The sequence below is a fragment of the Pseudoliparis swirei genome, chromosome 12 (genome assembly GCF_029220125.1).
Source record: "Pseudoliparis swirei isolate HS2019 ecotype Mariana Trench chromosome 12, NWPU_hadal_v1, whole genome shotgun sequence".
Classification (NCBI taxonomy): Eukaryota; Metazoa; Chordata; class Actinopteri; order Perciformes; family Liparidae; genus Pseudoliparis; species Pseudoliparis swirei.
Window position 1 is genome coordinate 14,564,867 of NC_079399.1, and position 22,680 is coordinate 14,587,546.

General features: G+C 41.7%; 4 protein-coding genes across 5 annotated transcripts in view; 1 reads left to right on the forward strand and 3 right to left on the reverse strand.

Moving 5' to 3' along the window:
* aven (apoptosis, caspase activation inhibitor) overlaps nucleotides 1-6,866 on the reverse strand; it is a 25,021-nt gene extending 18,155 nt beyond the window's left edge. The window contains 3 exon segments of the mRNA XM_056428509.1: nucleotides 3,996-4,167; nucleotides 6,638-6,847; nucleotides 6,849-6,866. Coding sequence (XP_056284484.1) covers nucleotides 3,996-4,167; nucleotides 6,638-6,847; nucleotides 6,849-6,866 — 400 coding nt within the window.
* chrm5b (cholinergic receptor, muscarinic 5b) overlaps nucleotides 1-11,258 on the forward strand; it is a 13,247-nt gene extending 1,989 nt beyond the window's left edge. Inside the window, exon 2 of the mRNA XM_056428508.1 lies at nucleotides 7,239-11,258. Within this exon, the coding sequence (XP_056284483.1) occupies nucleotides 7,311-8,852 (1,542 nt within the window). The 5' untranslated portion in view covers nucleotides 7,239-7,310 and the 3' untranslated portion in view covers nucleotides 8,853-11,258. The remainder of the gene's footprint in view (nucleotides 1-7,238) is intronic.
* Nucleotides 11,259-12,456: 1,198 nt separating this feature from the next.
* emc7b (ER membrane protein complex subunit 7b) lies at nucleotides 12,457-15,168 on the reverse strand. Its single transcript, XM_056428512.1, has 5 exons — nucleotides 14,839-15,168; nucleotides 14,181-14,300; nucleotides 13,913-14,051; nucleotides 13,440-13,520; nucleotides 12,457-13,297 (listed from the first exon to the last, which is right to left on the reverse strand). Exons 1-5 carry the CDS (start codon nucleotides 15,093-15,095, stop codon nucleotides 13,148-13,150), a joined length of 747 nt encoding a protein of 248 aa, XP_056284487.1. The 5' UTR covers nucleotides 15,096-15,168; the 3' UTR covers nucleotides 12,457-13,147.
* A 1,514-nt stretch (nucleotides 15,169-16,682) lies between these two features.
* Nucleotides 16,683-21,879, reverse strand: katnbl1 (katanin p80 subunit B-like 1). 2 transcript variants are annotated; one of them, XM_056428511.1, is made up of 10 exons: nucleotides 21,754-21,879; nucleotides 21,068-21,181; nucleotides 20,869-20,906; nucleotides 20,395-20,665; nucleotides 20,158-20,273; nucleotides 20,014-20,064; nucleotides 19,320-19,409; nucleotides 19,001-19,105; nucleotides 18,643-18,736; nucleotides 16,683-17,258 (listed from the first exon to the last, which is right to left on the reverse strand). In XM_056428511.1, exons 2-10 carry the CDS (start codon nucleotides 21,074-21,076, stop codon nucleotides 17,226-17,228), a joined length of 807 nt encoding a protein of 268 aa, XP_056284486.1. In that variant the 5' UTR covers nucleotides 21,077-21,181; nucleotides 21,754-21,879; the 3' UTR covers nucleotides 16,683-17,225. The 2 variants fall into 2 exon arrangements, with proteins under 2 accessions (XP_056284486.1, XP_056284485.1); XM_056428510.1 differs by lacking the exons at nucleotides 20,869-20,906; nucleotides 21,068-21,181; nucleotides 21,754-21,879 and having other exon boundaries at nucleotides 20,395-20,861.
* Nucleotides 21,880-22,680: the final 801 nt, after the last annotated feature.

Genomic DNA, 22,680 nt, shown 5'->3' on the forward strand with positions numbered 1-22,680 from the left:
TTATTTCCCTGTCGGGCTCCATTTGTCCTAATCACACCGACTACAGTAGAGCCCTCGATGAAGCCGACGCCACCGACTGTTCCGATGACTTTATTTTATTTTTGAAATAGATCGTCGAGGCAAAGTTCAATGAAAAGGTAGACAGACGTCTCTATACACCCCGACCTTAGGTTTCCCCTTTTTGTGCTTTCATTTGCATTGTATGAAATAATTAATACATGAAAAGATAAGATCACAAATGCTCTTTAAGGGATTCACTGCAGCAGCCGATACATTTGGATACAGCAGTCAACGTGAAGTACAACTGAGGTTATATAAATGGAGATTATATAAACAGCAGTGACAAAAGCTGCACTAGACCATCTTAGGTAGAATGTAAGAATGAAAGGAGTGGGATGCATGGACTGCATTATTATAGTGATGGGAGATGTACTCTCATGTTTTACGGAAAAGAAAACTGCTTTAAATTGAGTGAAAATAGACTCTCCATCATTTGTATTCAAAGTATTATCATCAGAATATACTTCAGGTATGAAAAGTATAAATACCCGTTATGCTAAATGTCTTATTCAGGACCATTTTCGATATTTTTGACTTATGATTCTGAATATGTACGCGCTAATGTGTTCATCACTTTAATAATTTAAGTAAAAGTGGTAAAGATTGAATCACGATGTTAAGCTTTGCATCAAGACATCACTCTCCGTCTGTTCAGGCACTGGGAAGCAGCAGCAGCTCCTCGAGTCACAAACAAACAGGGAGCATTTCTCTGTAATCAGACGCAATTGTCATGTTACGTTCCACTTCGTTTTCATATCCCAGTGGCGGGAAGAAAATTAGAGGTCTTGAACACGACAAGTGTTTACAGGTGTTGACAGGTGTATTTCCCCTTCAGTGTGCAGGAAGGGGAGCTAATGATAGCGATTTGTTTAATTATCTAGTCAGACTTACTTCTACTCAGCCAGAACCTCGGAGAGTTTCAGATCCTTTGTAACTTTTGCTTAAAGGCGGCCACAATGGCAATATGATGATGTTAAATGCGTATGTATCGTACATCGCGAGTACTTAAGAGTCTTTGAGTCAATGCACCGAGTCGGTAATGTCAGCCCCTAATTACATTGAATCAAGCTAAGATGATTATTGATTTAACTTTCAATTTGAAACAGGAGATGGCAGAGTTCTCTTTACAGTAAAAACTACTAATTATTTTCTTGATCAATTAACCTGCCAATTTCCTCAATTAATTCCGAGTCAGAAAATATCGGAAAACTACATCAACTTGTTATATTGTGATTTCCTTGTCATATCTGAATGGCAAAGATATTCTGTATTTTTATGTATTTTTGAAAAATGGGGAAATTATCAAAACTATTTCAGGTCAATTTGTTGTCAATCAATTAATCAACAGACTGTTTCAGCTTTTTTTTTTTAATCCTCTTTAAAAAGTTGCATGGTCTCACTTTGAAAAAACTTGAATGCTTCCTGCCCTTTAATGTCAGGAAGAACAAAACAATCCTCACCCACACACATGTATATTTATAGAGTTTTGTTTTAGGTTGTATGTGCTCAGCTCTCACAACAGTGGACGACACAACATCATCAGATAATAAAGGCTCTTCTCCGCCAGCATCCTTATGACATACTGCTTTGTGGCGTATAAAAAACTATTCATTCGATTAAAATCTTAAAAAGTCAGCCCTTAATCTCACCGATATCTAAACCTGCTCTGGGATTCTGAATCAATGCATGACAGAGATTGAGAAGCACTGCTATAAATCATTTCCATTGTAAAAAACAGAACATCTGCACAGACTTCGGACCTCGACACCCTGCCAAGTCTTTCCAAAAATAATAACCAGAATGCTTTCCAACACATACAAAAAAAGGCGTAGAATTAAGCTCCACAACTAAGAAGTATTTTATAATAATTTAAGCCAAGAGGAAAAGGGGGGGTTTCTGTGGCAGATTCCTGATTCAACAGCTACCTTAATTGGCCAGGAAAACGACTCTTGAAAGCATCGCCTCCCACATACAATTAAGTATCCTCGAGAGAGCGGCAGCCTCTTGCTGTACGGCATGACTAACCTGACAATGTGGGCAAAACACAGCGACGAGAGAGACGAGTCAAACAACTCACTGGAGAACCTTTGGCATTTACGCTACAAGAGCGGAGGGGAGCGACACGGCGCTGCAACACTCGTCACTCTCTAATGGCGTGAGAAAAAAAAACACACACACACACAAAAACAATCCTGTGAAAACATTTAGCTGCTTAAACACTCTGAGTTAGAATTAGCCTCATAATGTCATGCAAAAAACACAAGCAAGTCTGGCACAGAGTATAGAGTCAACTCCAAAACACCAGCAAACTCAATCAGATCAAAGAAAACTGATCAGAGAGCCGGATTAGACGGATGCTGAAGAGTTTTTTGTATTCATTAAAACTAGAGCTTCAGTCAAAATATGGCCCATTTAACTTTTCACATTCACCAGCAATGATTAACTCACAAATGTGGGGTTTATATTCAAAGCTGCGAATAAAACCAATCGTTTAAGATATATATTCAATTCCATTTCAATTCAGTTTATTTTGTATACCCAAATATCACAAATTACAAATTTCCCTCACAGGGCTTTACAATCTGTGCATGTATTCATTTTATAACCAGGAATTGTATTAAGATGTGTTCCTCCCACAACTTTATGATATGTTTCCATAGCGCCAAGACTCTGAAACTAGACGTAAAGCGTCATTAATAGGTAATACAGGCTCCATTGTTTTCACAACATAGTTGTTTGATTTAGCTCACAGAGGGAAGTTGGAGCTTTTGCCACTAAAGCAGTTGTTGAAGATAACAATGAGATGTGAGACTGAACCCAAACAGAAAGATGTGGACCTTTGAACCAAAACAAAAAGCTGAAGAAACACTCAAATAAATCCATAAATCTGACCGCAAAGTCGGTCGTTAATTATCTGTGCGTTTGATTAGTTAAGCTTCATACCATTACGAAAGCCACAAGCCACAAAAATAGCCAAACTATATATAGATAGTGAAAGAAAAAATGAAATATGCAAAGAAAGTTAAATTAAATTGTTAAACTAAAAAGTTAGTTTATATGTCATCATAAAAGATGAGTGGTGGAAGTTCATTAATTAACACATCCTGTCGATTTATTCAATTATCATTACCCAGCAGCAGATAATATAAAACCTTTAACATTTCTAGACTTTTAAACGCAGTAAACACAACTGTAAAAGTTCTAGAAAGCCAACAACCAAAGCAACATTGCACAATGTGACTCAGTGTGGCATGCTCACTAAAAACCGTCCTAAATATGAACAAATCTCGAGCTCCGACACTGAGCTTTCTACTTCTGCTCCTCCGGGGGAAGAAATATCAGTAAAAACAGGGATTTGAGACCGTTGAGAGCAAAGGGACCTAAAACACGGAGCGCTGAGGCAGAAATTACCAAACAAAGCCAAACGAGGATTTACGCAGCCGTTTGACAGCAGTGTCCAACACAGACAATTCATTAGGACTAATTAGGATAGAGAGACAACCTTAGAAAAGTGCAATTAGACTCAGTGGAGTAGTTGACAGAGTGTGAGTTGTGCGTGTCGTTATTTCAGAGAGGCTAATACACAAATTGAAAGTTAACACAAACGCATAAATACTTTTGTCGGCTACCGTTCTTAATTATTGGTGGAAAAAAAAGTTTTAATTGCGACCACATTTATTCGTGCACACAAAAGTAACGTTGTGTATCAGCAAATACAAGTATGTGTAATGGACAGAGAAGGTGTCTTTGCTTTGGAGCTAATTGGCTTCATTTCTTTGTTGTGATGCATACAAATAAACATAAGCAGCGGATCATCGGAATATTTCCGAACAACTTTTTAGGAAGCTCAGTTGTCTCCCCCGTCAATGGCTGACTGAACACTACGGGTGTGGTGGGCAGAGCAAGCTTTTTAGAAATAAATGGTCAGATCTTACCTGCAGACTCCAGCAGGACGTGGTAGTCGGTTCCCCTCTGAGTGGGCATGTCGTCATCGGGCTCTTTCCTCTCTGAGGCCTCATAACGGTCCCAGTTTGAAGCCAGTTTCCTCCTGGAGAAAACCTCCACCTTGTCGTCTTCCTCGTGAAAGTTCCCCCCCTCATCATGATCCTGAAAGAAGAACCGTGCAGGATACATAGTGAGGAATGGGTGACTTAGGCAACACATGGTAATTAATAGCGCAACCTTTTCAACAGTCTAACATTAAAAAAAGATCAAACTGAATTAAAACAAATTCTTGGGCATTAATTCGATAATTTTTCATTGGAATCAATGATCGGACATTTAGCTGTTCAAGTAACGCCTAACATTTGTTCCAGCTCCTTCAATGTGAAGAAAAAACATATTTAACGAGGCACTACCTTGAAATATACATTTAACAGAACAAAATATGCCATCTTTCCATAAACTACAGCACGGCATTTTGGTGTTGTTCAGACATCACTCCGTTGGAGCAGATCATACTGTCTACGTCCAGAAAGTAGAGAAAAGTTGTTCTGATTTATTTGCTTCCTTTTTACAAAGTTGAGTCATATTTGCAAAGCCAGCTAGCCTTGGGTACAGTGACTAAAGATTTCTCAAAACACTTCCTCTGACGAAGCTTTACAAAGTGGAATTCAAAGAGCATTTTGTCGTTAGTCCTTTCCACATAGCTCGTATTCATGATGGGTAGCTAAGCCTAACAAAACGGGTCACGGTAAATGTCCCATGTGTGATCAAGAATATACCACAACTGAACTGATTAAATGTGTCTGTGTCAGAGATCATTTTGTCACATGGCTGCAAACACCTTCACCAAGGTTGTCATGGAGATGTGCAGGTGTGTCATGGGGATGAACGCAAAAACAATAAAACCGAGCTAATCTTTTGCTCCAACAATATCATCAAATACCCCATGGTAGCTATGGATCCATTAATGGGGCTGTGTTTCTTCTCGTGATTGCAATCAAGGAGCCCCCGTTTCAAAGGAGGTGTGTGTGATTGCAATCAAAGAGCCCCCATTGTTCCGTGGTTACCATGGCATCAGCGCCGGAGCATCCCAGCATCTCTCTGGTGTCGCATCCGAGGCCCCGTGATCATGTTGGAGGACCAGACCTCCACGCATGACGACAGGAACCCGTGATGTGCATCGAGCATGAACATGGAGCTAATCACGATGACGCAAACACATTTCTGTCATGGAGAGCGATCAAACAATGCGCGTGCTGGGGCGATTTCAGTGGCGGGCCGTGCATTTTCTACCTAGGCCTTCAATGCCGTCTTACGACAGCTGAACAACCTAGTGTAAGATTAGTTCACCATGTATTTATGTATGTACATGTGTATATATCAGAGAACCCCCCACCCCCCCGGTGCTTGAGCCTGCTCTATCCCCCCCAGTCTACGAGTATCCAGGGTACACATCCTGGTTACCATATTCTGCTCCCCAGGACTCTCCCAGATCCTCAAGTAGACCTCTGAACAGTGCTTGAGTCTCTCTATTTACGCACTCTGGATCAAAGCTCCGTGACGTCACTAGCGAGTATCGACGTCACAGCACAGAACCAGAACGCTGCGTTGTGAGAGCCAATCAGCGCTGAGCTGCTCCGCTGTTGGATCTAATTGGCTGCTGCTGCTCTCGTGACGCTGGATGCGGAAGTCATTCACACCGGGGCGCTAGATGTTGCGACGTGTGCGGCATTTCCACAAGAAGTATAACGTAGAAAAATTGGTTAATTATTCCGTGGCGGATGGCGGGAAATATTTTTCCACGGAGCAAAGTAACGGAGATAAGCCACGCAACCCTCAAATATTCTGATGATGTTTTAATGACATGTGGTTCAATTAAGTACTCGCTCAATTAAACTTTAAATCTTGAAAGAAATAATGTGTTGTGTTTGTGCGTGTGCTTTTGTGTGGTGATGTAAACTCAGCTGTCATAACAAGCAGCAGGAGAACACCTTGTTAACCTCTTGGTATACTGCATGCTCAAAACATCAGAGCATTGTTTATTAAGGCTGCCCACATAGCATTTATCTCTTTATTTGCAGGCCTAGGAAAAGGACCCTCTCAAAAAATTGTCCAAACAGTACTTTGAACAAGTAAGATGTATTCTAAAGAATTTAACATAAAGACAGGACATTTGTGCAATAGAATTTGGCATGTTTTTGTAAATGAGAGTAGAGTTATTAAAACACATTACAATTATTTCAGGCAGCAAAGATGCCTCGTAAAAGACATTTGCCAGGCCAGATTGCAGGGTACAACATGGGTACAACGCCAAATTAATTCAAATTCAAGGATATTTGAGCCACCAACGTGTGTGGCTGCGTGCGCGGCAACATTTTGGTCACCCCCGACAAAATCTCACTCCCAAGGTTTTTTGAAAAGTTGGCAGCTTTGTGTTTAGGCCAGCAGAGAAGGCCTTGCTGGCCCTGACGGCCCACCACTGGGCTATTTATAATGCATGAGCCGCTACAGAGGCGGTGCTGTGATTGAACACACACACTCTCACATCTCTCTCTCTCTCTCTCTCTCTCTCTCTCTCTCTCTCTCTCTCTCTCTCTCTCTCTCTCTCTCTCTCTCTCTCTCTCTCTCTCACCTGTCGTTGGTGGAACTCCGCTGAGTGGCCGCTTCCCCCGCGTCCACGGCCGCGGTAGTGGTCCCTTTTACCGCGGCCGCGCTGCTGGGCTCCCCTCCCTCTTCCCCGGTGTTCGCCACCGACACTGTCGCTGTTGGTTCCACCTCGGTTGCTTCTTTTCCAACTGCCCCCTCTGACTCCGCTCGGTCGAGCCTCCATTGCTGTCAATGTTGGCCGGACAGTTTAGCATGTGGCACCTTACACTCGAAGGGAATATGTGTTACATTGAACGGTGTCCCACGACAACACGGCGTGTGAAGGTTCCGCGTCAATTAGACTATAATAACTTTTACATTTCAGAATCGAATTGAAAAATGTTCAAGGATCATAACTTCTACATTTAATGTATGTATATTTATATACAGAATATGTAATATATATATTAGATATTAGATATATTGTTTCTATTTCTTGGGAGTTTTTCCTGATCCGATGTGAGGTCCTGGGACAGGGATGTCGTATGTGTACAGATTGTAAAGCCCTATCCACATATATTTCTATAAATATATATATATATATATATATGAGAAATATTTAAGTCATGTTTTTCTTTTTATTTCAGGAAAATTCTTAATGGAGCCACAACCCGGCACCTCTCTCTGACCTGTCAACAGTAACACAGACAAATATCAACATGGACGTAAACTCTTCAAACAGCACCTTTGCCAACACATCCCATGTCCAGGTGGCTCCCCACAACGTCTGGGAGGTTATTACCATCGCTACAGTGTCAGCCATTGTCAGCTTGATAACTATTGTTGGTAACGTGTTGGTGTTGCTGTCCTTCAAAGTCAACAGCCAGCTGAAGACTGTAAACAACTATTACCTACTCAGTCTAGCTTTTGCTGACCTCATCATTGGAGTGTTGTCAATGAACCTATACACCACATATATCCTGATGGGTTACTGGTCCTTGGGGAACCTTGCATGTGATCTCTGGCTAGCAGTGGATTATGTTGCCAGCAATGCTTCAGTTATGAACTTACTCGTCATCAGCTTTGACAGGTACTTCTCCATCACAAGGCCGCTAACTTACAGGGCTAAAAGGACTCCAAAGAGAGCTGCCATCATGATTGGCCTCGCATGGCTGGTGTCTTTTGTCCTTTGGGCGCCACCCATTCTGTGCTGGCAATATTTTGTAGGAGAGAGAAACGTGCCTCCTGACCAGTGCCAGGTCCAGTTTTTAACCGAGCCAGTGATTACATTTGGTACAGCCATTGCTGCATTCTACATCCCTGTCTCTGTTATGACCATCCTCTACTGTAGAATCTACAAGGAGACGCAGAAACGCACCAAAGATTTGGCAGAGCTGCGAGGCCTGGCTTCTGAAAATGTTCTAGCAGGAACTAAACCACAGAAAACTATCATTCATTCTTGCTTTCATTTCACAAGAGAGAGGAGAGACCTCAGTCAGGCCTCCTGGTCCTCATCTAACCAAAGTAATGCCACTAAAACGACCACGAGGTCCGAAGAGGCGTGGGTGAAAGTAGATCAGATCACTTCCTTGAACAGCTACTCCTCTTTTGAAGAGGAAGAGCAGCATGGTTCCATAGAAACCCCACAGGGGTCTTTCAAAGAGCAAGGTAGTGAACAAAGTAATAAGAATGGACAGGTGAGAGATTATACAGAAGATCTGTACTTTTCCACGCCTCAAAAGAAGAGCAGTAAAAAACATATCTCTTCTAAAGTCAAACCTGGCTCGAGCTCGAAGGATAAAAACGGCAAACCAATGACTGCCACATCCACCCTGCCGAAAGCAGAAGAGACCACCAAAAACGCCTCCCCTTCTTCCTCCACCGCCTCCAAACCCATTGACCCCGGCCTGAAGAGCCAGATCACCAAGAGGAAGAGGATGGTGCTTGTGAAAGAGAAGAAGGCGGCCCAGACTCTCAGTGCCATCCTGCTGGCGTTCATCCTCACATGGACGCCCTACAACATCATGGTGCTCATCTCCACTTTCTGTACCGAGTGCATCCCCACATCCCTGTGGCACCTGGGCTACTGGCTTTGCTACGTCAACAGCACCATCAACCCCATGTGCTACGCGCTGTGCAACAAGACCTTTCAGAAGACCTTCCGCATGCTTCTGCTCTGCCAGTGGAGGAGGAGGAGGAGGGGCGACGACAAGCTGCACTGGGGTGGACAAAACCAAAACGTCAACAATAAAATGACTTGATGTGACAGAAGGCTATTGTAGAATGGATGTATATTGCATTTGCCCACATGTGGATGTTCTTGATATATACTGTAGACAGTGTCTTCAGCATGAAGTGCTTAAAGTACATGTCTGTGGGAAATGAGCAGAGCCTGCTGGAGATTACTACGGAAACGAAACCTCACGAAGGCGGCGACGCATTCTTAAATGGTAAAAAAAAATGGATTTAGGCCGAGAGTGTTGAATAAATCCAATCGGTACTGCATCGAATGTATATATTAAAGTCTGTTTGCCGGCTTTGGGAGCGCTATTGCATGTCAAAAAAGATCCAGATGAAGCTGCACAAAGGCTGGTAAACTGCCTCAAATGATGTCACTCGGGTCAGCAATTGCTTACAGACTACAAGTTTGGAAATTAAAAAGATTTGGGTGTGTGCTGTGAGAGAGAAGTGAACTCATCAGACGTCTGAGGCTCGCTCCTGATCTCAGCTGCAGATTATAGCGGCTTCAGGCTACATTAGCTGCTCCTAGCATAACACACGGGGTCACGTTGCATTGTGGCTCATGTAGGTGCCGGGTGACATAAGAAAAGGTTGATATATCTGGTTCTACTTTATCCATTTTTGTTCATAGATTATGATTATGTCTTTTGTTCCTAATAAGGGAGGAGTACATGTAATTTCAATAGGTTATTTAACTTTTTTGTGCCAAAATCTAAAACAAACCATGATACATTGTCCGAAGGGGTTAATATGAGGATTCAGCTGCGAATTTTCACTTTATTCTCTGTCTTTACATTACATCATCACATTCCCGGAGCATTTTCTCTGAGCGTTTACTGATGACGTGGTTGGGTTTATATTGCCCCCGGCGTGTCTCACACAGGCCTTCAAGGTGCCTTGCGCTGCAGGAAGAGACAAAGGGGCGTGGCAAAGTGTTGTAATTTGTTGCCTGGAAATAAGAACGAGCTGACCAAACTCACCACAGCCATGTCAGCACATTTATAATATAGTCGGGTTCATTTTCTTTAATCTACATGCTGACAGACAATGGCTTTTTCCGCTCCTAATAAAACTGCACATTTATTGAAGCCATATACTCGGTTTAGTCACAATGAAGAAATCACTTCTTCACAAATCTGGAAAGTTGGAATTACTAACAACATACTTAACATAAATGAGCATTTCTGTGTGAGCGTGTGGATAGAAACACAGGAACCAGTTCTTTAAACCTCATACAATATAATCATCCTATATTTGTGTTGTTCACTTAATTGCACTGTATATACAAGACATATTGTAGGCTTACACATTTTTTTTGAAATCCACAGTATAACAATTATATTTCACTGATTCTGTTGGCTTTTACGCCTCTCAAATGGTTAATGTAAATTGCTTAGTGTTTATCAGTGTTAAGTGAATGTTTTAGTTTTCTATCTTGGCTCTTGGAATTAATGTTTGATCTTGTGTTCAAGGGCTAATCGGTACATGTGCATTTAAAGGTGCATTAGTTTCACGGTGGTAAGATGACACATGAGATTGTTTATGGATCACACTTTATTCCTGTCACTTTTCATAATACTGCACCTGAAAAAAAGAAAATTGGGACACATGGTATTTTAACATCATGAAGCCTGACTACCAACATGTCTTTCTAATGGATGAGTGATGCTATTGTAAATTATAACTCTTCTTTTTCTTCTAATGATGTAATGTCACATGTTTCCCTGAACTCTGTGCCTTTTCTTCTGCTCAGAGGCAAAAGAGCTTTGTGAATGCATTTTTTCTCATTGTCCGTCTGTGCAGTTATGTGGAAGTGAGTGGAATACAAGAGTGAAATACAAACTCAAAGGCAGAATTATACTTTTGTCAGCATGAACATCATATGTGTTGAATCTGATGTGATTTGGGTTTTATTTGAAAATGTATTTATTTTGTTAACTTCTGCTAATCATCGCCCATTCAAACGTGCCATGGATGACATGTACACACATGACTGTTGCTGAGTGCAGAACAGAGCTCAGTCCTCCTAGAGGTCATCAGAGGTCATCAGAGGTCTCAATGTTCCCAAAACTCCATGTTATTGTAGATGTAATGCTACTTCAGTCTTAATTATTAAAGGATCCGTCTGGTGGTATTCCATAGTTATCAAAAACTGTGAAAATACCAAAATCTGCAGCAAATCAATCCCATAAACAAGCTGCATAGTCAAAACTTGATATAAAGTATCCCTCTGTAATACCACCATACTTGAATAAACTCTTGAATAGCCCACACAAGTATTCCTTCGTTATCATGAACATGGGCACAGACACTGTCCTGCTGCTGTGAACGTTAACCTGCACACAATTGAAAATCGTCAATGTTCTCATGTTTGAGTAGTGTGTACTGAAAACTACAGTCCAGTTTTAATAAATTATTCAGCTTGAAAAAACCAAAAACGTCAGTCTATATATGTGTTCATGATCCATTTTTTGCATGGAGTGGGGTTGGAGCTGAGACATGTAACATATTGAGAAAGCTTTGGTCTTATTATTGGATTTGTGGACGATATGGACTATAATCGCAAGCATTATGACTCAAAGCAGTGGTTCCCAACCTTTATGGATTGTGACCCTTTAAAAGGGGCAGTGCGTCACAATTAGTAGAATCTATTGGCAGAAATTTAATGTAATATAACTACTTTTTCATTAGTGTGTAATCACCTGCACCTAAACATGGTGTTTTCATACATATCTACTTAGTGAGTGGGTCCTCTTCACAGTCCAGTGTTGCACCGCTGTGCCTGGACAATCCTAACAAATGTATACTTTATCTAAATGCCTCATGCGCTCCCTCCTCCCTTTCTACTGCGGTAAAGTGATCCGCAGAGTGCAAGATTGTGGTTTCAGTTGCTCCGTTTAGCATTCGGCTGCAGCCTCGGAAAGGGAGGCGTCAGCGGAGGGTGGAGTCTGCATCCTCACAGCCAGATGTTCGTAAAGCCTCTGCACTGGCCCTTTGAAATGACTGCCTCATCACAGGTTACGGCCTAAGTGTGATTGACGTAGATCTTTAAAACAAGATCTAATCAGCGATCATTACAGTGAAGCTCTTTTCCTTGCAGTCTGCCTGGTTTGTTGGTTAAAGTAGCACCGTAAGCATTGTTGGTTGTGCACTCTGCTCAAAATGTCTCAGATTGTTTGATTTAAAGGATTTTTAGAGTCCTGAAGAAGTGAAAAATGTTTCTCATCCCTTTAATAAGAAGTAAGTAAGAAAGAAAGACTTCTATCTCAATCTAGGGACCCTGTAACAGGTATCAAACCTCAGTCTCTTGCTCAAGGGCACTTCGACATGCAACTGGGGAAACCGGGGATGGAACCGGCTACCCTGTGGCTACAGGACGACCACTCTCCCCACTGAGTTCAAATTTAACTTTTACTCCAAATATCACAACTTTGACCACATTACACCCCACGACAACCCTTTGCTGATGAGGATAATTGGACTGAAATCTCTGGATGAAAGAAAGAAGCTGGAATTGGGAACTTTTCTGAAATATTATAATTGAAGTAATTTCTACTCATATCTGTTCGATCAGCGACTAAGAGAGGCTAGGCATGTCGCAAGAACATAGATCACAAACACATGTTATTATTATTTTGATATGGACATTGCTGTCCGCTTTATTAAAAGTTAAGTTACGCTCTAGAGATCTTGAAGCAACCACACAGCTCTTTATTCCTTTAAACTGCCAATCATTACTGTGGTAATTTACAGTATGTGAATCCTGGTCATACAGTAGCCACACAATGATAAAAAAAGAAGAAAAAAAAGGTAAAGACCATGTGTTCACTCACAAAATAAATAAAATGGAAATAAAAACAAAGTTGTTATATACCATTGCAATTTATTCTTCTAGGTTTTTAAATAAGAATGTATCCGTCTTAAAATTCAATTAATCTTCATTCACAGTCATATTACTGAAATTGGAAAAAAGGAAAAAAGAATCTCTTTATATATTTTCTCTTTCAGGTAGTGGAATTAGCAGCAGTGGAAAAATGCACTCTGGAGGATTAGCACAGAAAAGAAGGATGAGTAGAGGAGCCACCAGAAGAAAGTATAGAGCTAATGAAGGATAACAGCTTTAGCAGGGGTTAAGAAATGTCTATCAGTGCAGTTAGAACGTTTCCAATCGCATATTAGAAATCAAGATGTGCTTAAAACATCTAATAAAGAAAAACTGTACAATAGACCTAGGGGAGAAAAATTACACTTAAAAATCTTGCTTCCATGGCATAACTGGAGCTTCCTTAGGCAGATCGAAGGGACGCGTACAGTACTACCTCCTCTTGATGGCCGGCCTGGTGCCCTTGGTGCTGCTGCTTGCCTTGCTGGAGCTCTTGGAGCCGGAGAAGAGCTTGGTCATGAGCTCAGAGACGTCTGGAAGCTCGGGGTTGGGGTTCAGCATGTTCATGGACTGCTCCATTTCCTGCAATGACATGAAAACAACTTTAGATGCCGAAGAGGGACCGACAGATGTCTCTGATACACTCACACTTCAAGTTGATGCCAGGACAAGGTATTATTAATTATAATTCAAGTGTTCCTCGAGGCTAAAATAGATTATTTACCTTTCTCATCTCTGGGTCATTGGTGTTGACCACCTTGGGCAGCAGAACAATGATCAGCAGGGGCAGAACCATCATCATGACCTGGAGGAGCAACAAAGACAACACATTCAAACAAGAGATCTTGACAGGAGACCTCATATTTGCATATTGTATAGAGTAGTCTGAACTGATAAAGTTTTCCAAAAAACTACAAATGTTCATGGGCTAATTACACATGTCGAAAAAAGACAATCAAGTCTGCGCAACAGCAACTGCCCAGGTTAGGCAGTTTGGTTTGACTACTGAATAACATTTGATGACCGTCTTGCATGTGCCAAAGCAATGACACACATTAGTCCATCTGCATGTTTCCTCATTCAAATAACTTTCACCAGCCTCACATTGAACTCATTTGACCTGTAGGACCTGCTCACCTGGGGAGGTTTACACGACACAGATTAATTATAAAAGGTCAAGTTTTTTGTTTTTTTTACCATTGGGTTCATGAGAAAATCTGTCCAGCCCCAAGTTTCTCTCTTCATGAAGTAGGTGTGGGGGCCATTAGCTCTGATTTGAAGAGGATACGCCTGGCGAATTACTTCTGAGGTCTTGATGTAGTTCACGAGACGCGCCCTGTGAAATGACACGGGGTGACGAGGGGGTTAGAGATGAATCGAAACGGCACACTGAAAAATATGGAATGCTGGCCATTGTGAAACATTTGTGTGTACCTTTTTTTTTTTTTTTAAAGAATAGTCTTACCTCATTTTGCCCTTGGATGTGATATCAACACGTACTGGCTCAAATCTATAGGTAGGGGTGACAACTTCCACAACGTAGGATCCTGAAGGGACGTCATTCACAGCAAAACTTCCGTCAGTTCTGGAACAAGAATATTATGTTTTATAGGAAGTAGTAGAGTTAGGGAGAGAGAGTTGATTTGACTATATTTACATGTATGACACTGTTGTATATGGAGCTATTGAATTAGATTGCATAATCTTGTGAAGTGTGTCTTTTGTCCAGCTCATTTATTGACATTATAGATTAACATTGATGTACATAATAAACTAGCAACTGATTGCATTTATCTAGGTTAACATGTGAGGCTCTTAGGAAATAAGACCATCAATCTCCTAGATTCCGGTCAAGTAGCTAACTCATCTGTGCTTTTAGACGGAGTCTCTTGTGGCTCAGGTTTGTTGTGATCACAGTTCACGCTGGTTACCATGAAAGCGACAGGCCTGGCTGAAAACAACAGGTTAGTTCAGTGACAGGTAAGTGCATCACGAAATAACCGGGCTGTTCTCCCGGTTGGCACCAGCCTCGCCGTCAGTGTCACGTCAGGTAACCACTCGCGCTAGCTTGCCATGCTAACAGGCTAGCCGGTACAACCGCTGCCGTTTCTTTGGTTTCTTACCTCACAAATCCCACGTACTCTTCTCCTTCCACGAGGATTCTGGCCTCGGAGACCCAGTCTTGTGTTTTCACCCCCGGAACTATCGCCCTTCCCTCGATTTTGAACCGATCTCCGTTTGACTGCGACGACAGCGTTACACCTGCGCCAGGCCCCGTTTCCATGTCAGTGAAACACCACGCTGCTGCGACCAGGGCGGCCTGCACGAACACCCGGAACAGCGGCATCCTGTCCCTGCAGATCATCTCGCCTGTCTTCATCGAGGTAGAATGAGGTCTAACTGTCCGTCCGAGAGATATGCAAGCGCCGGTTGAAGAAGGAGCGGAGAATCAGCTGTGGCGGCGGAAAATGACGTCACATTGAGAGAAAAAAAACCAAAACTTTATTGTACAAATTGACAGTCGCATTCAGTTGTCTGACGTACCCCTTTCCCCGTGGTAATTATAAACACTATTTAAATTGGTCAGTAAGAGATGTAGCAATTTTTTTAATGTCAAGTATTTTGTGGCAAATGTTATGATACATTTTTTCTTAGGACTACCAACGAGGAATGCCCACGTTTGTTTAACTCCCATGATCCAGTGGCGGGCCGTGGGCCTGGGGCCTGGGCCTTCAGTGAGGTCCTACACAGTCCCACCCGAATTAATCCACCTCTTATTACTATCATTATGATGCCATGGCTCTAGACCAGGGCTGCTCAATACGTCGATCGCGGCGTAGTATTGGTAGATCGCATGACATAAAAAAAAATTGGCCCGCCCCCGTCATTTTCTCTATAGCACGTCTTTGTTCATTTATTAAACTAAACAGCCGTCTGATGTTGATCGTATCTACACAACAGCATGTCATTTCTCTCGGCTCTCCGTCTCGCGCGCTGCAGAATGCGCGCATCGGGACGGAGAAAAAGAAGAAAAAAAAGTCACTTGCACTAGTTTGTTCACTAAACAGGGCATTGTCGCACCCAAAGCAGATTTCAAGTATATGCTCGACCAAATCGACATCTTCTCCTCCTTCCGCCATTGTGGGTTGAAAAAACAGCTTTGTAGTCCGCGAATTAATTCCTTTATCAAATTCAGTTTCCTAGTTCTGAGGTTTTGCATCTACCTGCCCATAGGCCCCGCCTCTCAATATTGGTAATCCAATCAAAAGACGTGCACGCCCTCCGCCTGCTCGCTGCTCCTGTGCCGCTTCCGGGGCCTTCTCGAAGGCCTAGAGGAGCCAACTCTAAAGCTGATTGGTTGACACAACATCGTCATTCCCATTCACTTGAAGCTACCAGCGCCCGCAATGTTGATTCTGAAGGCCTAAGGGCAGATTTTAGCCCCCTGGCAACACACGATGGCTGAATATGATTGGATAAAAGATCTAACATAAAAACCAGCCCTCCAAATCTCAACCTGGCGCTGGCAGCAGCGCAACCAAGAGGAACGCTATGAAATTAAGAGAATAACTCTTACTCTGGGAAATAATTGAATACATATTTGTGGGGAAATATATTTAGAAAAAAATATATATTCTGATGTTTAGGCCAGCAGAGAAGGCCTTGCTGGCCCTGACGGCCCGCCACTGCCATGATCCAATCTGCCTTTAGCTGTGTCCTATACTATATTTGTCTTATTTTATTTAATGACTGGGCCTTCTATTAATGCAATGAGAAAACAAAACTAATTTGATTAATACAAATTTTTTTAAAAAGTATAATTTGATAGTGCACCAACCAGAACCAGAGTTCATGGCTTTGGCAGTAACTAATAAAGAAACATCTGAAAAAGTTTCCAAAAGATAAGGGAATAGCAATTACTCAGTTATTCTCAGTGATTTTTTAAGGGCGCACAGACACACAAATCTGATTTTTATCAAATTTATTTAAAAGAAGATTAAAAGAATCACTTGTTTTTACAATTTATATTATAGTCAAATACAATATGAAGAGGCAAAGTGAAAACAAGATGAGTTCTCATAACTTAAGACTGTTGCAGATTCATGTTTATGATTCCAGAGAACCCAGGCACCAAGAACATTAAAACAGTCAAGCATTCATTACTTCCACAAGTGCATTCACATTCCATGGCAAAGAGTGATGTAGTGAGAGACGAAGAGCGTGGCACGTCATACAGCGACGTTTCACCCAGTCTCATGGAGGTCCACTAAATATGCCCCTTCACAAGGTCCACTTCAATGTGAAGCAGTCATTTGCTGTGGCTCTCTCGTCCCCATCTCCAGCTCCAACGGAGGGAGTTGTCTGAATTGTTATGAACAGTCCTGGGACGGGGTGGAGTTTAAGGTGTCACAATAACCAGTCCATCGCTCTCTGGCGTCATTATCAGTTCAAAACACAGCCATGATCCGGCAGTAGTGGTCACATCCCCAGGCAGCCACATGGACAACTGTCAGGGCAGCTGCGATAGATAAGACTCGATGACCTGTGGAGCAAAAACAACGACACGTAAGTTGTTGTAGCAGCCAGTGAAACTGTTCTCTGCATACATTAAACTCATCTTTGGTTTACATTTGATCAACTGCTAAAACCATCCACAAGTTCCCCATTACAAATATCACAACATATTTGATTACAAATTTATAAAACAGACTATACAAATGGGAAGGCGCTTTGGCTTTGTGCATGAAGATTTGAAACTTACAATCAGCAATTCCTTTTAAAACATCATGAAATGGCAGGAGGAAGCAGGATGTGAAGACGATTACAAATTAACCACAAAACAAATTGAACTCGTACAAAGGCTGATGCCAGTCAGCTTATGGTGGACATAGGTCTGTCTATGGGAGTGTCTACCCAAAATAAACAAGAGGGCGGGGGAAAAACAATACAAGGAGCACTTGTTCACCTCAAACCATTTAGGATCACTTTATTTTAGTATTGCCAATAACAGGAAAACAATGTGTGCTAAAGCTTCTTTTTTTTTAATAACATTGAACAAGCACTTTTCATGAAACCTTCAAACAAGTAACCTAGACAAAGCCAATAATCCATATGCTGAAGGTCAAATGACATGTTTGGCTTCAAGATGCACTCAGGCATCTGAGTGCATCCTGGGTGTCCCCCCAGTTTGGGGGCCAGATGCAAACACGGTCTTGCTCTACTTTTCACTCTTTTTCGAACTTGAAATGTTGGTATTGGCAGCGGTAAAAGAAATAGGCTACTTAAAACATTATTTCTCAAGTAACACTATGAACCATAAAGAGTACAACTATCACTACCACATCGTAAATGTCCTGTATTCAAACGATTTCCACAAGGGACTTAACATCTGTTCAAGGTGGAGTCAAATATAATGCTGGATAGTTCAATAAATAATGCATCAGCGTTAAGTTATCAGCGTTAACAGTAACATTTCTGTCCATTGAAGAAATACACAGACAGTAGTTGCATATCTTTGAAGTTATTTGGGGGCCTTTTGGAAGTTATTTCAAAGTACAATGACTTGGAATAGTGACATCTTTTGGTATCTTTCATATCTTATATTACATCTATAGCTGTTTAGGGCCCCTTTAGTTGTAGAGGGCCAACCTTGGTTAACGGTAAAGACTGACCCTGGTATTTTATCCTGATCCAGAGTGTACTTCACCAGTGGTCCTAACCACGAGTAGTAGGAATCCTGATGTTTGACCCAATTCTGTCGTGTCAGGTGTCGAGCTCAGGACCCAAGGAAGCAAAGCCTTGAGAGTTAAGTTGTTTGTATGACGGCTTCTATAGAAAGCTTCAGCCGAGCATCGGAGTCTGTTCTGAACGGGCGTTTCACTCATAAAAGAAATCCCTGGTATGCACCATCACGTCATACTTCTTACCTTTGCCAGTTCTCCTGTCGATCCTGGAACCGAACATAACCGGCCCCCTTCCTTCCACAAGTCCTTAAGCCTCTGCTTCATGACTCCAATATTCCTGCAATAAACATACACACGTTACCATTGCATTAGGTGCAATATGTGGCGACTGCAGAGCCCATAGGAAGCGACCGGAGAAAGCCCAACACACGGCGCCAAGACTTTGATTAAGAAACTCAAAACAGGTACATGGTTATTTTTCTGGTTAGGAGTTGATGGTGTAGTGCTTTTGAGTTTACCAACTTAGATATTACTCAAATATATGCATGTAAATTGGTTGCATCTTAAAGTACTGGGTTGTATTTAAGGGAGCACTGCCCACCTGTCTTCTGAAGAACTGCCCCGCAGTCTTTTCTCATTCTTTGAAAGTTCTGGCCGCCATTTCATGATGACGGATTGAACCCAGTGTAACGCCACCATAATGTTCCTGTAAAGACGGAGGAAGTTAGTCAAACGATATCATTTAAACTTCCCCAGGTCATAAGTGCTAAGTCAAAGAGTCTTCATGACTCAGCTCAGCGCCTTTCATTAATTGTTGCTTTAGTTTATTAATTATTCATCTCAATGGCTGAAGTATCTTTGATGAAGAAAATTGTCTTTGAGACTAAAATAGTCAAAGAAATGTACTCGGTGACACTTACTCTTCATATTTACTTGCAAGAATCACTTTCACGAGGGGCATAAGGTCAACGCAGCAGCCAAGTGACAAACATGGGGCTTCAGTTTGAAGGCTGAAAAACAAGAAAACACAAGAAAGAAAGTGAGCCGATTGTCAGTAATGAAGGCGGTCGCAGAAGAAACCAAGGCTGCAAGCGTCTTTAAGTGTTGACTTCAGTCAAATTATCCACCAGCCAGCATACAAAACACAGATGAAAGAGGGTATTTGGGATTTTCCTCTGAACTAAAAGTGTTGCAACTTCAAACTCCCGTTGGCCTGTGGCCTGGTGTTTTTTCATATGATCAATTGTGTATTTGTATTTTATTTCCAAAAAACATGATTGAGGTTATCTTTCTTGGAGCTAAAACAACTTATCAAAAGAAATGTTTGAGAATTTATAGTTCAATGAGAAATACATACTAAGTATCCAGTGATTCCAGTTTCTCAAATTGCTGCTTTTCTCCGTTTGATATTGTTATAATTTAACTTCCACATTATCATCTAAAAATAAGAAATTTTAACTGAAGAAAAAACTATAGGCAGTAAGGCCAGTCTACAGACTTTCAGATTAATTGAGAAAAAGGTAGAGTAATCAATAAAATGGTCAGAGCTATTGTCATTGCAAGAAATGCAGAATTTGTTTTAATGAATATTTGAAACAACAGGATGAGACTCACTTATTTGTTAAGACAGGTAAGCAGTCGAGCAGCACCGCTGTGTCTTCAATTCTGTAAAATCAACAAATGATTAAAGATGCATGTCATGTGATTAAGGGAGTTACACAAACAACAATCAGGTAGTAATAGCAATCACTGATTTACCTTATCAGGTAGGCCACCAATTCATTGGCATTTTTTCGCCATAGTGTTTGGGCCACTTTTAGTCGCAGGTTCCTTCCGAAAAGGACGTGAGTCATGACTTCATGGTCCTTTGATAGCTGTACGTAAAGACAAACAACGCACAACAGGAATTTAGTCTGCTAAAGTGTTGCACATTGTATGAACCCAAGGAAGAATGAGTTTTTCTTCTTCTAGAACGGAGCATCAGTTTAAACTCACCTCAGTGAAGTCCTTGTACTTGGAGCTGGCCTCTGCCATCTTGGAGGCCTCTGCAGAGTTTATCGGGATCCCGCAGAGGTCATTGTAGTGCATGCCCCGCACATCATCTCTGCATTTCAGCTCATTTTCTTTGTTGGCCATGCCGGGTTCATGGGCACGACCTACATCGGACGTTTTGCAGTGCAGCTTTAAGCCCACCTCCACCAATGGACCACCCTTCCTCTTGCAAGATGACAATCGCTTGGCTTTGCTTGGGTAATGGACTTGAAATCTGCCAAGAGCAAAGTTGTCATGAACTCGATGCAAAGCGTTCAAAGTTTGGGAAACCATTAAATTCATAGCCAGAGACATGGTGATAATGGTCAGGGAAAGGTGCCTTAATGGTCCAGTGACTGGGGGAGAGTATCTGACGGACACAGAGCGAGTGAGTGATCATAATTAGATGAATCCCACAGATGTGGATCAGACACTCACCTTTCTTTATCTAATTCTTCCTTATTTATAATATCCACCTAAAACGAAAGGATAGGGGATGAAGCCACTACTAGAATATCTACTTCTACAACACCACTGAACTGTATGTACTTCACAGTCACAAGGATTTAAGAAACAGAATTATTTACACAATAAGATGTGGCATTAAGATGTGGCATTTGCCCTCGCATCCCCATACCTGCTTCATGTTCTTTTCAGGAGAAAAATGCAGGCAGGATTGCAGAAAGCCATATGGATTTATTGGAGTTGATCTCTAAGACGTCCCGTTGTCAGACATGCTCACCAGCGGACACTGTTGGATAAACAAATGGGGGAAACAGAAGGGAAAACTCAGGAGCTGCAAGAGTTAAACTCACTTAGTGGCAGAACCTCTAACAGGTTGGCCTTCATTTCAACATGGGACTTATCCTGCAGCAGTGCGATTAAAAAACTAAAAAGCAAGACGTTCAAGTTAGAAAAACAAAACGCGCGGTGTTTGAGCTACAAAGGCGTCGGCTGCTGCGATGCGAGCGTAGACGGCAGTTGACCAGGTGGGCGACAACAAACGTCACATGTCCAACAAAGTTTACGGTGTTACCGTCGAGCAACAACGTGGACAACTAACGAACTGAACGCCTCGTTTCTTTACGTCCATTAGCTGAAAGGTAGCATGCGCTCCTCACGAGTGAGCCCAGAGCCAGGAGTTAGCCGGAACTGTTAGCGCGTAGCTCCACTGACAAGGAGACGAGGAGACACGCGAAGTGACGAGCTGGGCCGCTAGCGCGAGCTAAGTGGCTAGTTAGCCTTCTCAACTCGGGGTGAACATATGGCTTCGTAAACTTTCGGTCATGTTGGCCGTTTGAACACAGGAGGTCGGACACAAACCTGTTGTAGTGTTTTTGTGAAGACCCACTGGGTCTCCTCGGGTGTGTAAATCCAAAACGGGTCCAGCCCAGGAGCACTCTGCTCTGTGTCGGTCCCGCTAGCGTTGGGGAGTCACACCATTCAAATGAATACACCGCCGGTGTGTGTCGGGATTGTGAGATTGATAATTAGCGACGACTGCTGGACATTGAGAAAGGACATTTAAACCCAAAGAGTACAGTGGCGCCACATGGTGGCGTGAAGGCTGCAACGCAGAAAAGCGTGGTGCGTTCACCGGCTTCCGGTGGAGCGGGAGAATTATGAACTAATAATTCACTGAGACAATACTCCACTACAAGTAGAAGTCATGCATTCAAAACCTCACTTGCTCGCAGAATCAGTAACTTCTTTTAAATCACTTCTTAAAACCCATTTTTATAGAGCAGCTTTTGAGTGATCCATTTAATTTTTTATTTTAAATATACTTGTAAATGTAATATTGGTTTCTTGCTGTTCCAATTGTTTGGCTTTGACTCTTTGTGGAGCACTTTGTAAACATTGTTTTTAAAGGTGCTATATAAATAAAGTTATTATTATTATTATTATTATTATTATTACTTGAGTCCAATTATGTGTCAGCAAAATGTTGTTGAAGTAGACTTTTAAAAAGGGATTAATTATGTTGTGTGATTAATGAGACTGCTCCACTTGTAAACATTGCATTTTAAAGTTGTATTAATTTGAACTATTATGCTGCTCATAAAAAGTCATCCTTCATAAGATAAGATAAGATAATATATTACTGTATTAGTCCCACAGTGGGGAAATGTCAGGATCACAGCAGAGGGTGCACATTAGAGCATTAATAAAAATAATAGATACAAATAAAACACAACACACAATAACAATACTAAATACTAAATACTCATACTAAAATACTAAATATAC

Coding starts and splice junctions, on each gene's coding strand:
- katnbl1 (XM_056428510.1), bottom strand. CDS start 20,745: ATGTCTCTGGCTATGAATTTAATGGTTTCCCAAACTTTGAACGCTTTG. Junction 20,274..20,394: donor AGTACAAGGACTTCACTGAG/GTGAGTTTAAAC, acceptor CTTTACGTACAG/CTATCAAAGGACCATGAAGT. Junction 18,737..19,000: donor GGCAGTTCTTCAGAAGACAG/GTGGGCAGTGCT, acceptor TGTTTATTGCAG/GAATATTGGAGTCATGAAGC.
- emc7b (XM_056428512.1), bottom strand. CDS start 15,095: ATGAAGACAGGCGAGATGATCTGCAGGGACAGGATGCCGCTGTTCCGG. Junction 14,052..14,180: donor ACATCCAAGGGCAAAATGAG/GTAAGACTATTC, acceptor GTCATTTCACAG/GGCGCGTCTCGTGAACTACA. Junction 13,521..13,912: donor ATTTTCTCATGAACCCAATG/GTAAAAAAAACA, acceptor TTGCTCCTCCAG/GTCATGATGATGGTTCTGCC.